The sequence below is a fragment of the Xyrauchen texanus genome, chromosome 43, assembly GCF_025860055.1.
Source record: "Xyrauchen texanus isolate HMW12.3.18 chromosome 43, RBS_HiC_50CHRs, whole genome shotgun sequence".
In the NCBI taxonomy this organism is placed as follows: domain Eukaryota; kingdom Metazoa; phylum Chordata; class Actinopteri; order Cypriniformes; family Catostomidae; genus Xyrauchen; species Xyrauchen texanus.
Window position 1 is genome coordinate 22414416 of NC_068318.1, and position 13679 is coordinate 22428094.

Consider the following 13679-nt stretch of genomic DNA (forward strand, 5'->3'; position numbering starts at 1 on the left):
AGGAAGCAATATCAACTGTGTTTTTTTAACATCCCCTTCTTGAATCATTATTTTATTGGACTGCCAAAAGTTACAAAAAAGTGTATTGAAAACTTATATTAACAATTTGATTCTGACATGATAACTATACGGTACTTGCTGAATTGCACATGCAACTTCATCAGGTCGCAAAGATGTATTTTACTTCTTCTTAAAATGTCTATCATTGCATTTAAATAAATAAAAATAATAGGCAGTACAAATTATATACTGCACAGTATGCAGAGTGTGCTATAATGTCATTCTAAAATAACTGACTCTTAATTTTTTCAGCTGAGATGGATGGCAATATACAACAGCTGACATACCTAAGCTTCCCTGTCATCTTCATTTGATTGTAGGCATAAGCTCTATCTAAAGGTTGCTTCTGTTACGGTGAAATTTGTCATGTTAACAGCACTGACATTTGCTGTCTCATGAGTGGATGAATGTGTTTGCATAGGTTTTAGTCAACCCATAGAGATGCCTCTGCTCAAAAGCAGAGCTGCAAAAATCTAAACTTCACTCAGCTCAGGGTCTTTTATTTTTTTAATGTCCTGCAAATGCAAAATAGCCTGGAGAGACTAAAACCTATGCAAACACATTCATCCACTCATGATACAACAAATGTCAATGCTGTTAACATGACACATTTGGTAAATTGTATAAAAAAAAACAAAAACATTATTTCCTTTTTTTAGTTATGACCAAAATCAGGTATATTAGACCAGGCAAATAAAATTTGGAAATAAAATTTTTGCAAAAAGTATATATATACACACATATATGACATATTATAATTATTAAATTATTACCATTTCATTCCAAAACCATGGGATTAATACATAATAATGTATTAAAAATTATATTGACAGCCATTGTTTTAAACCATAGGAAATAAAAACACATCTACTTATAATTACGTTAATGTTTCTTTTTTTTTTTTTAAGAAATAAAGGTTGTACTTCACTATTCTCTTTGAAGCTGCTTTGAAACAATATTTATTGTAAGTGCTAAATCAATTTGAAGTTAATTGAAAATGTTTATCTTTGAGTTTAAACATCTTATCTTACTATAATAGACTAAAAACAAACTGTCTAATTAATAAAAAAGTATATATTTTCCATATAAATTGTAATAATTAATTTTACTTCAGTACAATTGCACCATAAAAGCAATTTTATTTTTTACTAATTTAATTTAGCAAAAAACATGTCTTTATAATATCATGTTTGCTATTTTTCTCACACAGGGTGTCCCCCAAGGGGATCATCAAATATTTGAGTCCTTGGCATCAAGGTTTGAAAACCCTATGATCTGTCTGATTATAGTCTAAGACAGAGTGATCAGATGATCAGTGTGGGTATGAACTATGTTCAAAATTCAGAGAGAGTTTATAGTTTTATAGGCTACTCCAAATTTTCCAGAAAAAAAAAAAAGCTATTTTTCTCAGTTTAAATTTTGCTGAATTTACTGCTTTTTAACTTTACAGGGCAGTCAAAGTGAAGAAGACAATCGCACAAAAAACAATTAAGGGTCATGTGTAAGTTAATCAACCTATCCAACCCTACCCTATCCCATCCTATCCTAATCTGTTTGTCTGTGTTCCTGTGCGTGTATGTATGTTTGTGTCCAGTTTGTGCTTTTTTTTTTCTTGCAGAGCCTGTTAAAGAGACTGAGAGTCTGTGAGACTAGTTGAAGGGCCCAGGCTCCGGCTGTAACCCACCACTCTCATTTGCAGCCTTTAATAGCCAGCTATATTAGACTCTAATCTGCCTGATCCCAATTTAATGCCGCTTCCTCCAGCTGACGTGACAGGAATACTAAACAGGCTTGCAGCGCTGAGCAGCAACGCGATCTGTGCTCCCTCCGGGCTCTTCCTGCTCCTCTCTATCGTGCCAGCCCCTCTTCTCCTCTCCCCTCCCCAGCCACATTGAATCCTGGAGGGCATGGCTGGGTTATCTCTCCCCTTCTCTCTTTCTGCAGCCCTGGATCATAACCCGGACACAGCCCTAAAGGCCCAAAGCCAAAGGATGCTATCAATTTAGCTCTTAGAGGATTTGGCAAGTAGGCTTAGGAACAAGGTACCCAGAAATTAGAGCATAAAATCAAATTGGAAAGTTAAGCCACATGGTACAGGGTTGTTTTAACATCACATTCCCTGTAGTGTCTAATAATGCTCCATTATGAGGTTACATTTCAAAACATTTATTTGCAGCAGAAAATATGGGATTTCAGCTCACCTCAGTCCATTAATGGCTATTAATTCATCAGGAAATTTTTTTCCAGTTGTTCGTGGTAGAGGAGGTTCTCGCATACAAATGTGAAGACAGATATAGAGCAGCTAAGAACATTTTTGATTCTTGTTATATTAGTGGGCGGGACATTACCATTCTAGAGATCATTATATTGGATAACTCATCTATATATTTGGTTTATGTTCCTGGAGGAGAAATAATGTACATTTTAAATGTACTATACATATGTGCTAAAATGTGTTTTGTCAACTTTTTGAAGAACACTAGCATATACTATAGATGACCTTAAAGCATGGCATGGACATGTACTTTTATGGACAGCCACAAAATTCCAATTTTGATTTTGTGGAATCTTCAAATACTGAGCCCAAACTTTAGCCACTCGACAATTATGGTCACTCATCAGATGATTCAAATGCAGACATATTTATATAACCAGATTTACATTACTAATCACAATCATGTTATTTCTTGCTTTAGAGACAGTACATGCACCACAGCACTTCCAGGCATCTGTACCCTCACCTTCCACAAAGACCTTAAAAAAAAAGAGTGTGAGACACCAAAAGCTGGTAAGGCGCCAAAGACCGAGAGATGTTATCTGCAGTGCAGAGGTCTCAGGATGGAGAAGCTAGGCAACTATTACTTATCCCATAAAAGTGTCATTCATAGGGAGAGAAAGAGTCAGCAGAACTGATGAATACATTTGTACAGGACTGTTCAACTGCTCAACAACCATACAAGTCAAAAGTATAGCTACAAGACATAAACTAAAAGTGCATAACCTTCTCTGTGTCAGATTATTTCCAATTTTACAACAAAGTAAACCCTAAAACAATTATTTAAACAACTTTAGAGCTCAAATAATATGCAGGTTTTAACAGAAGAAATAATGTAAGCTATTCTATAAAATTAAGCTTCACTTTTCTGCCTTGAACCCTCAGGAAATTGTCCCCATTCACTTCCATTGTAAGTGCATTGTGACTGTGCTCAACATTTCCTTGGTTCCCATCCACTTTCACTGTATGTAAGAGAGCAGCTCAACTTTGGAATGACATGAGAATGAGTAAATGATGACAGAATTTTCATTTTCCTTTAAAGTTTTATTGCTTCAGCTTATAGAAATTCCATTAATTAATTGTGAATATTTTAGTAAAGATGTGAGAAATCAAAGCCCTTAATGGGGGTGGGGTTCACCCACGGGCTGCTAGGGAGATGAGGGTGTGCTATCTGTGTGCTTACCCAGTACGTTTGCCATCCTAATCAGGGCCAGCCAGTGGCTGCTGCCTTTATTAAACCCAGTCTGGAGTGCCTCCATGCTGAGACTACTCCTCAAACACATACACGTAAACATGAACACACACTTCCCCCTCCAGGCTAAATGTCTGGAGTTCACCGGCATGGGGGGTACACACACACGCACACACATACCATTTGCCATCAGGGTTTATGTGGGACCCCGACTGCTGGATTTCTATGAGTGGTGCTGCTCTTTTTCAAAACTGTTTTCACCTCTCACTCTTTTAACTGCAGGGTAATGGGTAGCCATGGTCTGTTGTCATCAACTGCAAGATCTTATCAGTGGACCACAGTAGTGAAGAGTTATATATAAAGAGTTAAAAATAGCTATTTAACATAAAGCATAAAGACAATTAATCAATGTTTGTGTCAGTGTGATTGGTGCATTGATATGTGGTTGATTGGGTACTCGGAGTGTTTTTAGCATGCTGCTATGCAGTTGCTCGGGTATTCTGGGTGGTTGTTAGAACATTTCTAGAAAGGTTGCTAGTATGTTTTGAGTGGTTGCTAGGTGGTAGCTTAAAAAAAAACAATTTCCAAGTTTCTATGATGTTCTGTTTTGTTACATATGGCTTGGGTCCTTCATTTAACCTATGCTAGATAAAAGGATCACTTCAAATTAATGAAAAGCGACATACCCCATCAGACATTTTTGCATAGATTCATGTGTGAACACATTTTCCTCTAGCACAACACATCCGAGACTTGGGTTCTGGTCCCATGGTAACCAGACATTAATAGCAACAATGGTGAGTGTGATTCGGAGGTATTTTCACTCACATTTTTACTCCACTGACGGTTAGGTTCATGGTCGCTTTTGGCGGCACTCTACGGACATTTCATCGGAAAACTGACGTTTTGTTTGTGAAGAACTTTTTATTGGATTCAATTATAAAAAATGAAAACACAAAAAAACTAAAATGAAACAAAACACAACAAAAAAGTAACACAACTAAGATTCCATGCAAGATATAATTATGTCGGGGGGGGCTTAAAACCATTACATTTATAGAAAAAGCAGTAAATATACAACATATCTATATTCATATATACATATATACATTCATACCTACAGAAATACACACTTATTATATACACTCACACACTCTGATGAAAAACAAGGCAAAAACATAACATGTCACGACTAAATACAGAGAGGACAAAATCTTGCTCGGAGATAAAAATGTGACCTTAGAGATATCCTGAGATACTTTCAGTAAACGATTTACCATAATCTGGTAGAAATACATAATTTAGCCCAACAGTCATAAGATTGCGGCCTAACTGATGTGCTCTCGGGTTGCATCCATGGCTTGGGTAAGATAACGGATTGTGTAAGGTTTGTGAAATCTCAGCACCGTTACCGAGTGAGGGGGAGAGTCGGTATAATGTTGGGCACCAAATGACTGCGAGAGCTCCCCAACAGCGAATGTAAACAGAATTTATGGTGCATTACTGCGGCTTGGGTGAACTGATTCACCATTTCCTCTCTGGCTGTCAAATTAAAAGCACTCCTGTTGGGAATGATACGCACTGCTGTGTCTTCTAAAGCTATATCTCTTACTCCTGATGTTCTTTTCTTTTTTCCTGTTTCTTATTCGCTCTGCTCTCTTTCTCTCTTCTAGCAGTCCATGATGCCCCTGATCCACTGGAGCTCAATGAGAAGACAGCATGACTGTGCACCCTGAGACCGAAATCCAGTATCAATGCAAATCCACTCAGCACCCACCACAGACGTGCCAATCTGTGTCACGGCGAGAAGGCAAAGAAACACAGATAAACCCCATTCAGACTTTCAATACTTGAATATAACCACACCTACAGGGGTCCGGCACCTATACATAAACAGAGATGCTTCAAAAGACAAAGTAGCTTGTAGCTGACACAGTTCTATGTACACATAGATGTTGTTAAAATTCTACTGAATAGACCATCTTAGACTAGCATGAATTTTCAGGCTGAATAATCCTGTTAGGGCTGGTTTTGTCAAAAAGAATGGTCTTTCAGGTGAAGGTGGTTGACCAAAGAAGTCTTGCTGGTTAAGTTAGTAAAGAAGCCAGTTGGTTACACCAGTATTCTAGCATTAGGGATTGCACAGATAAGTTGACTACTCTGTGGTGCGTTTCCCATACAATGATGCAACTCACTGCTTAACCACCATGCACCAGAAATTAACTAGCAAGTCATGACTGTTTCCCGAATCCATAGTAACAAGGTCACACTTCCATCATTTGAACCACATTGGTTCAAAAATATAGAGCTGTAATTATGTTGGTGCTAGACGTGCTGGTTTGAGTATTTCTTTAACTGATGATCTCCTGGGATTTTCACGCACAACTGTCTCTAGAATGTACACCGAATGGTGCCAAAAACAAAAAACTTCCAGTGAGTGGCAGTTCTGCAGATGGAAATGCCTGATGTGTTTTTTTTTATATATTTTTATTTTTATTTAATGCAGTAACATACGTAACTTACATAAGATTATGTTTAAATATATTAGGGCATCTATTATACTTAAATTTTATTACCACGAATGCATGGTGCCAAGATGAAATAAGCAAAATGCACCCACGTCAATAACAGACAGACATGGAGCACGAGTGTCTGGATCCAGACACTGACCGAAACCGAACCAGACAGGAAGTCAGGATCCAGACACCGTACTCCCGACATGAAACAAGACAGACCGTAGGGCGCACGGCAGGGAATACAACCGAAACCATGCACTCACACAAAGACAGACAACGAAACACAAGACAGACATGGGACGATAATGCCACAGTCCTGTCAGACAAAAACCCAGAATGACAGGACAACTACATTATTATTCTACGAGTAAATTTGGCTGCTTGAGCATTCAGTGTCATTTCAAGTTTTGAATTTTTGTCAATGGAATTTTTAATCTAAAGAATTCCACACTGTTACAACCTGACTACTACATAAATCATGACATGACTGTAATCTTACATTTGCCAACTATAAATGTGTTCATATTAGAATTCAGATTCCTAAAATTGTTTTAAAGAAAAGGCGGGAGGAGTCAAAATATTTTTTTGTGGTAATCAACATTATGCCAGAAATGCTGTCGACTGAGCTCAACTTGCATTGAACCCAGAACATTCCTTTTAAAAATTATGCCGTGAATGATGTCCCTCTCCAAGATCTGAATTCCTTAGAGGTGATAAGCTGCAGAAATGATTTGTATCATTCTAAGCCACCTCTGCAGAGACAGAAGGACCAAATTGAACATCTCATTCATGGCAAACAAGTGATTACTGCTGTACTGTCTTTTTATTCCACTCGTTATTTACATCTTGGCAAATATTTCCAAGAAACGACAAAGATTTAAGATGCAGGACCTGGACTTTAACACATAAGAAGATGCTCCTGAGTTCTGGCATCCACCTGTGCCACTACCTTTCCTATAACTGTTAATAAGCTTGAGTGATAACTTAACATATAAATACAGTATTCTCCACAAATAATTACTTTTCTAATCCAACATCATGATATTACTGAATAAATATATATTTGAATGTTGAAAGGAAAGTGCATGTCTTAGAACTTGCAACTGGTCACCAGTTAGTATACTGTAAAACATCCGGGCGGTCGGGCTACTCCGTCACCCGGAAGATGGCAGTGGCGCTCTCCAGGGTGGACGGCAGTGTCGAGGACTCTGCAACGGACATCCCTCCTCCTTCCCGGGTTTCGGCACCAATGTAAAACAGTTAAAGGATGGGCAAGGAGGAGGCGAGAACCGGCTTGTCAACATAAATTATATTTAATGAGAACTTAAACCAAAAGCATACACAAACACACACATGACGGACATGCCCGTAATTCTCTCTCTCTCTCTAACCATCGTCACCGGCCACCTTTATCCCTCGTGCGCCTCATCAGGCCGATTGGGGACCTGGCACGCGATATTCCGACCGGCCCCGCCCCCCTGATGAAAAATATACGTTTTTCATCATTTTTAATTAAATGTTGCCTTCACTAGTTCATTTAGTTCATTAAATGTTATTATGGTATGCACATAATAAGTATAAAACAATCAGCAAAATTTTTAATAGTTGATAAAGTCTAGTTGAGTATAGCATGTCACACCCCAGGACATGTTAGAAGTAGAGCTTTTATTTCTGGAGTAAACCAGTTTTGTCTAATTTGAATACACTTTTAACTGTTGGGTTTCTGTGTTCTGTTCAGTTCTCAAACTTTACAGCTTCCCACCTGAGTTTCCTCCCCGGCTCCCTGTAAGCACTGTGGTTTAGTAAAGAATTTTACACCCTCAGGAAATTCTCTGGATACATATTGCCATTTCGACTCTTGGTTACTGGATTTTATAGGACCTAATTTTGGATGTGTCGCAAATACCCTACAGGAGAAAGACCCCCAACCTCGTCTCTACTATGAAGAGAAGGTCTCAGTAGCTTTAAAAGACAGTGCAGTAACTCATTAAAATAATTACTATATCACACATTTATTCCACTGTTAATAATTAAGCAACGCAAGCTGGAGCATACAGTCTCAACAACTTAAACTCTCAACACTGGCAATTAGAGAAACGAGAGGTGCAGAAATAAACACCTACCTACCAAATTAAACCGAAACAATACACAAGGCCCCAATACAAACAAGCCAGATTTTATGATCTGTAAAATGCCCCCAATAGTTTTAGGGCTGAGATATGTGTTGTATTTTACTCTACACGCTCACACAAAAATGCCCTTAATTAGTAATTTTGTGTTGTCTTCCAGTAAAAAATATCCAAACATCCTCACAACAAGCTGAATTTTTTTAATTTATTTATTTATTTCATTTTTTTTAGGCATATTGTAGGTCTAACAAAATGCATGGAGGTCTATGCATAAAACAATAAAAAACTATTTGTAAATATTCTTAAGTAACAAGTCATATTATCTTACACAATGTTGCTTCTCAAGTAACTATTTTATTTTAAGTTTATGTAGATATTTTTACTGTAAAACAAGAAAAAAATATGGAAAACAAACAACATATTGATGGGGTCAGAAAAATAAACTTAATTCAAGATGTATTCCCTGAATCCAAGTCAAATTATCTCACACAGTTTTTCTTTTCTGGTAACTTTATTTTGTTTTAAAGTTGTTACAAGACAAAAGGGTGAAACAAGACAAAAATAGTGGTAAAGAAAACGACTTTTGCAGTGCAACAAAATGTAGAGCAAGTTTATGTGAAAAAAAAAAAAATATCATAAATTGCATTAGACACCAGAAAAGAAAGAGAGGTCAAGTGTAATATAAATACTCTTTAGTATCTCTTTAGCCAGTGTGTGTTTGGAAGAGGATCATACAAGTTATGAATGATAGCCCTCTGCAGTAACCGTGGATATTTAGAGTATTTAAGATGTGTCATGTAGGATAAAACCAGAAATCTTGAAGAGTAGAGACAGTGTGTCAGAGAGAGAGAGAGAGAGAGTAGGTGCTGAGATATATATGGTGAGTGAGAATTTCAGTCAGTGTATGTGTATAGGTGACTTGGAGTGATAAAAGTGAGAACAGTGTGTATATGTGTGAGTGTAGGCTGAGTCTGTGCTTTATTCACACCGCCTGTAGGCCGCCTCCGGCTAGCTGCTCACATCAAAGGCAGTGTTCTCTCTCTGAGGAGCTGAGAGACTGAGCCCCAGGCCTGCCCGGACCTTCACAGACCTGCCTGAGGGGTTAGCGAAAAACCACGGGCCTCTGCCACACTGCCGTGAGACACTGCTAATCATAGCCAGCGCGGCAGCCAGTCGAACGAGCCCATGCCAGAGTGTGCAGCGAAGGATACTACAAAATGCAAGCGGCTCGCAAACAGCCGCGCTGTAATCAACCAGGGAGGGAATGTTTTGGGAATGAGGCTTTAAGTATTTAAAGTGCCAGTGTGCCATGTATTATTTACTTCATGAATAAAGTAGGAAAATATGACTTATGCAGGCATGTTGCTACCCAAATCAAGCGCCTGAGTCTGTATGCTTGTATTTAGATCAATATGTTATGCGAGTTTCAGATAACTATAAAACTGCATTATTCATATCTGATGGAACAATGGCATACAGGTACCTACATTATATGCAGTGGAAAAATATCTAACTAGAACAAAGGAACTCAAAAGTTTTTTTAGTTCTGTAATATTGCTACTTTTTGCATTTAAATTACAAAATGTGTATAATTTTAATCATTATTAAGAAACATTCAAGTATGCTACATTCAATTTACCTTAATATGATTTTTAATGTAAAATGATGGTCTTAAATGGGACATTTACAATATATAACAAAAACCCAGCACATTTGAATTATTGTATATCTGCAACTCACCTGTAAACAGCCCGTTTGTCTGACTCCAGTTGGGCTTGGGGGTCAAGAGTCACGCTGACTGGGGTGGACCCTGCTGCTGAGGCTGCAGAGATGTGAACATGCTGGGCCTTTGAGTTTTGCTGTGTAGTGCCTGTCATCTGGAGTGACCAAAAGTACAATGTAAAGCTCCACATAATTTTAGTTTGAACTATCCTAATCCTAACTATAACTAACATTAGAAGGTAGACTGTGCTGGTAGATACAGAAACCAGGGCAGTTTCTGACCATTTTGGTGCCCTAGATGAGATTACTATTGTCGTGTCATTGGTAATCCTGTCGGTCTGTGGGGGCGGGGGTGGAGGATGGCTCCCTAGGCGACTGCCTAGTTCACCTATGCCTAAATATGGCCCTGGCGTAACTACACAATTATACAGGTGAAAAGCATGTTTCGCCATTGATGGCGAAACATTCGTTAACAACATTATTTCAAATAAGCCTATTGTACAAAGGTGCCTGGGTTTGTTTCTGGTAGGTAGCAGATGCCCTAACCTCACTTCCATTCCTAATCCTAACCATATGAAGCCTGTAAGGCCAATTAGCTTGCCAGGATCAACGCCAAGCACCTTTCTCTCATCGCATTAAAATAAACTAACAATGAACAATACTTCTAAAGCATTAAAATTTGCACATGTAAACATTAGTTAATGCACTATGAATTAACATGAACTAATAATGAACAATTGTATTTATATTAACTAACATTAACAAAGATTAATAAATACTGTAAAATAATATATTGCTCATTGTTAGTTCATGATACGTAATGCATTTCATATTAACAAACCATATTGTAAAGTGCTACCAAGTTTTTGTATGTAACATATACAGTAAATCACAACAGTTTCATTACATTGAAGTAGACATTACACCAGTTACCATTTTAGGTGTCTTGGCAGTGTGAAATTTTCTTTGAAATGTTCACTGTTTGCAGCAAAGTGTTCAAATGTAGTTAAAATTATGACATTTAGGTGACAGAAGTTTCTATCTTTCTTCTTACTTTAAGAAGTTGTGCTACAATTATATTTGTGTGATTCACTCAATGTCATTTCAAGATTTCTTGGATTAGTTTTAAATTGTAAAAATACTGTAGCTAAATTTCACCAGTCTGGAGATGAAGAATACCCTATTGTGGTTTTACTCCTCAGCATGATGAGCCAGAAATGCTGTTTAACATCATCTTGCTTTCATGCATGCTGTTGGTGGCTCTCAGCCAGACACTGTCGTCTTATCAGATCTGCTTTATGAACGCTTCACTTTTGTGTTTTTTATGGATTACGGTGCTTGCATATCTTCAAGGAAAAGTGTTATCTTTTTTTTATGAAGGAGGAAAATGGCAGAAATCCAGATCAAGTTCTGGAAAAACTAGCAATGAAACATATATTGTTTTGTGCTTTTCTTTTTTTCTCCAGCAGCATAAATATTCAATGCAGAGCCTCCATTGCCATCTTGAAAATGTAAGAACATTACCGACTGCAGCGTACAGTCTCATTAAAATCTGGAATCTAATTTGAGGCACTTGACCCCTACATTTTTACGTAGGTCACGTTTTGCCGGAAATGTGTTCGAAAGTCATTGAATAAAACTATAATAGTCGAGGTGGGCAGAGTTCTTGCTTTTTAACATTCAAAACACTTTAGGGGCCGTTCAGACAGAACACGTTCTTGTGCTTAAAAAAGCTAGATGCAGCACCATAAATAGAGCAGAATGGCGCTCAAAAAGCGTTTTTAAAAGTTGACGTTCTTTTTAACTTGACAAAGCACCTTAAAAATGTGCTGCTCCTGCGTGAGAAACTACAGTCAAAGACGTCTGTCTCCCACATGTTAACAAAGACAATCTGTTAAAAGAAAGTGCAGATGGACGCAAAAATGCATACATTGTGAACGGCTTCTAAATACGCATTACTGTGAGAGGATGTACAACACTCCCTGTGTGTCTGTCAGCATTTCCTCATCTCACCCTGCCCTCTTTCTCTGTTTTTTCTCTCAAGATGCAGCTTTGAAAGCAACCCAACCAACCAAAATGGTTTAAGGGAGGAAGCTGGAAGTCTTAATCCCAGCCTCAAATAGGAAATACATTTGCCTCTTCACACTTAACTAGCTCTCATTTGCATGTCTCCACCAGCACACTGCTCTCTTCTCCCCTGCCTCTAATCCTCAAGGTGGAGGGATACAGCGGCAGCTGGACAGGGAGAGTGGGGGGCTCTAGGACAAAGATGCTTCTCTGTTTGTTCCCACTGATTAACCCAGGACAAGCACAATGAAGATCTTACATCATGAACATTGCATAGGACCACTGACTTTTTTGATGCCCATACTTTGAGAAAAAAAACAAAAAACACCTAAACACTAACTTGAGACTACATAGACCAGGTTTAGGTAAGACTTGTTTAAGAAATTTGCAATTGGATTGAATTATGCAGCAAGAGCTGAGGTGGTTCAGCATATCCTTTGCTTTTTGTAAACTGGGTCGCTTAAATCATTGCAAAAACACAATATGTCACAACCTTCCACTCTCTGTGCAGTTTGTTTGTAGACTGACCTGTTGGCTCTCCTGGTACGATGGTGGAGGAACGCTTTGTGTGGCCATCATGGTTAATGCTGGTGCTGGGGACACATGTTGCATCATGGGACAGCTTCACATGGAGACTCTGGAGCAAACAGACACATAAAAGAAGATGATGCAGTATCTTCAGAATGCTGATTCAGAACCAAAACTAAATCTACTTGCGTCTTAACTGGAGAAAGGTTTATTAGAGCAGATACGTATCAAATAATATATAATTTAAAAATAGTCAGAATAAAAAATAAATACAATTCACAAAGTATTGACAAAATAATTAACTTGGTAATCCTTGGCAGCTTCTCTGATTGTAATTACTAAAACCATTTAAGGACCCACCACAAGGTGCTGCTATACTTAAACTGACAAAGAGGCGCGCGCACACACACACACACACACAACGGGAGAGAGAGAAAGAAAAGGAAGAATGTTGAGAAGAGCTGTTAGGAAGAATGACAACCTCAGTCACCATTTTCTTTAATTTTAAGGAAAAAAGATCCAATGAAAGTGAATGGTGACTGAAAAGAGAAAAGAAAGTCACGTGCATTTGAAAAAACATAAGAGTAAATGATCATATTAATTAATCACTGCAATAACACTTACAAAGCTCAACAGTGCACAAATCTTTGCAGTACGTCTCTCCAGAAAACAAATAAATACACACCTTGAAGGTGCATGAGTCAGTGTTTTTCTAAGGTAAACACAACTACATCAGCAGACCAATCAGCTCATTAGCTCTGTTGTCAGAAGAGTAATTGACACTGGGCATGGGCAGCATGGGCCCCTGGGACAGCGTACTGTGGGAAGCCCCGACTACACATAATTGGCCCCATGTTACCACATTTGGACCCCTAGACCCTGCTCCTGAGTCAAGTGTTATCAAGGACAACAAAAATGTTCTTTTCTCTTTCCTGCCTATGTTAACCTGTCTGTATCAATAAAACGTCAGGTGTTTTTTATGTTTTCACACAGTACAAATGCATTCTACAATATTTCCTATTTATTTATTTTTTTAATCAAAAATCTCTGAAAACAAAACAAGTACACTAACTTTTTATTTGAATAGAAAATAAATAAATAAAAATACAAAACAACAACATGTTGTGACTGCATTCTTTCTTGTTTAAATCTTTGTATATATGTGCATGCCAAGTCTATTATCATAAAGA

The 13679-nt window shown here is 37.9% G+C and overlaps 1 protein-coding gene across 2 annotated transcripts in view; it reads right to left on the reverse strand.

Annotated features, from left to right (window-relative positions):
- Positions 1-13679, reverse strand: part of LOC127636188 (homeobox protein PKNOX2-like) — a 94745-nt gene that overhangs the window by 11555 nt on the left and 69511 nt on the right. For both annotated transcript variants that reach the window (XM_052116615.1, XM_052116616.1), the window contains exons 3-4: positions 12490-12598; positions 9913-10049 (exon numbers count right to left, since the gene is read on the reverse strand). In XM_052116615.1, coding sequence (XP_051972575.1) covers positions 9913-10049; positions 12490-12576 — 224 coding nt within the window. In that variant the 5' untranslated portion in view covers positions 12577-12598. The remainder of the gene's footprint in view (positions 1-9912; positions 10050-12489; positions 12599-13679) is intronic.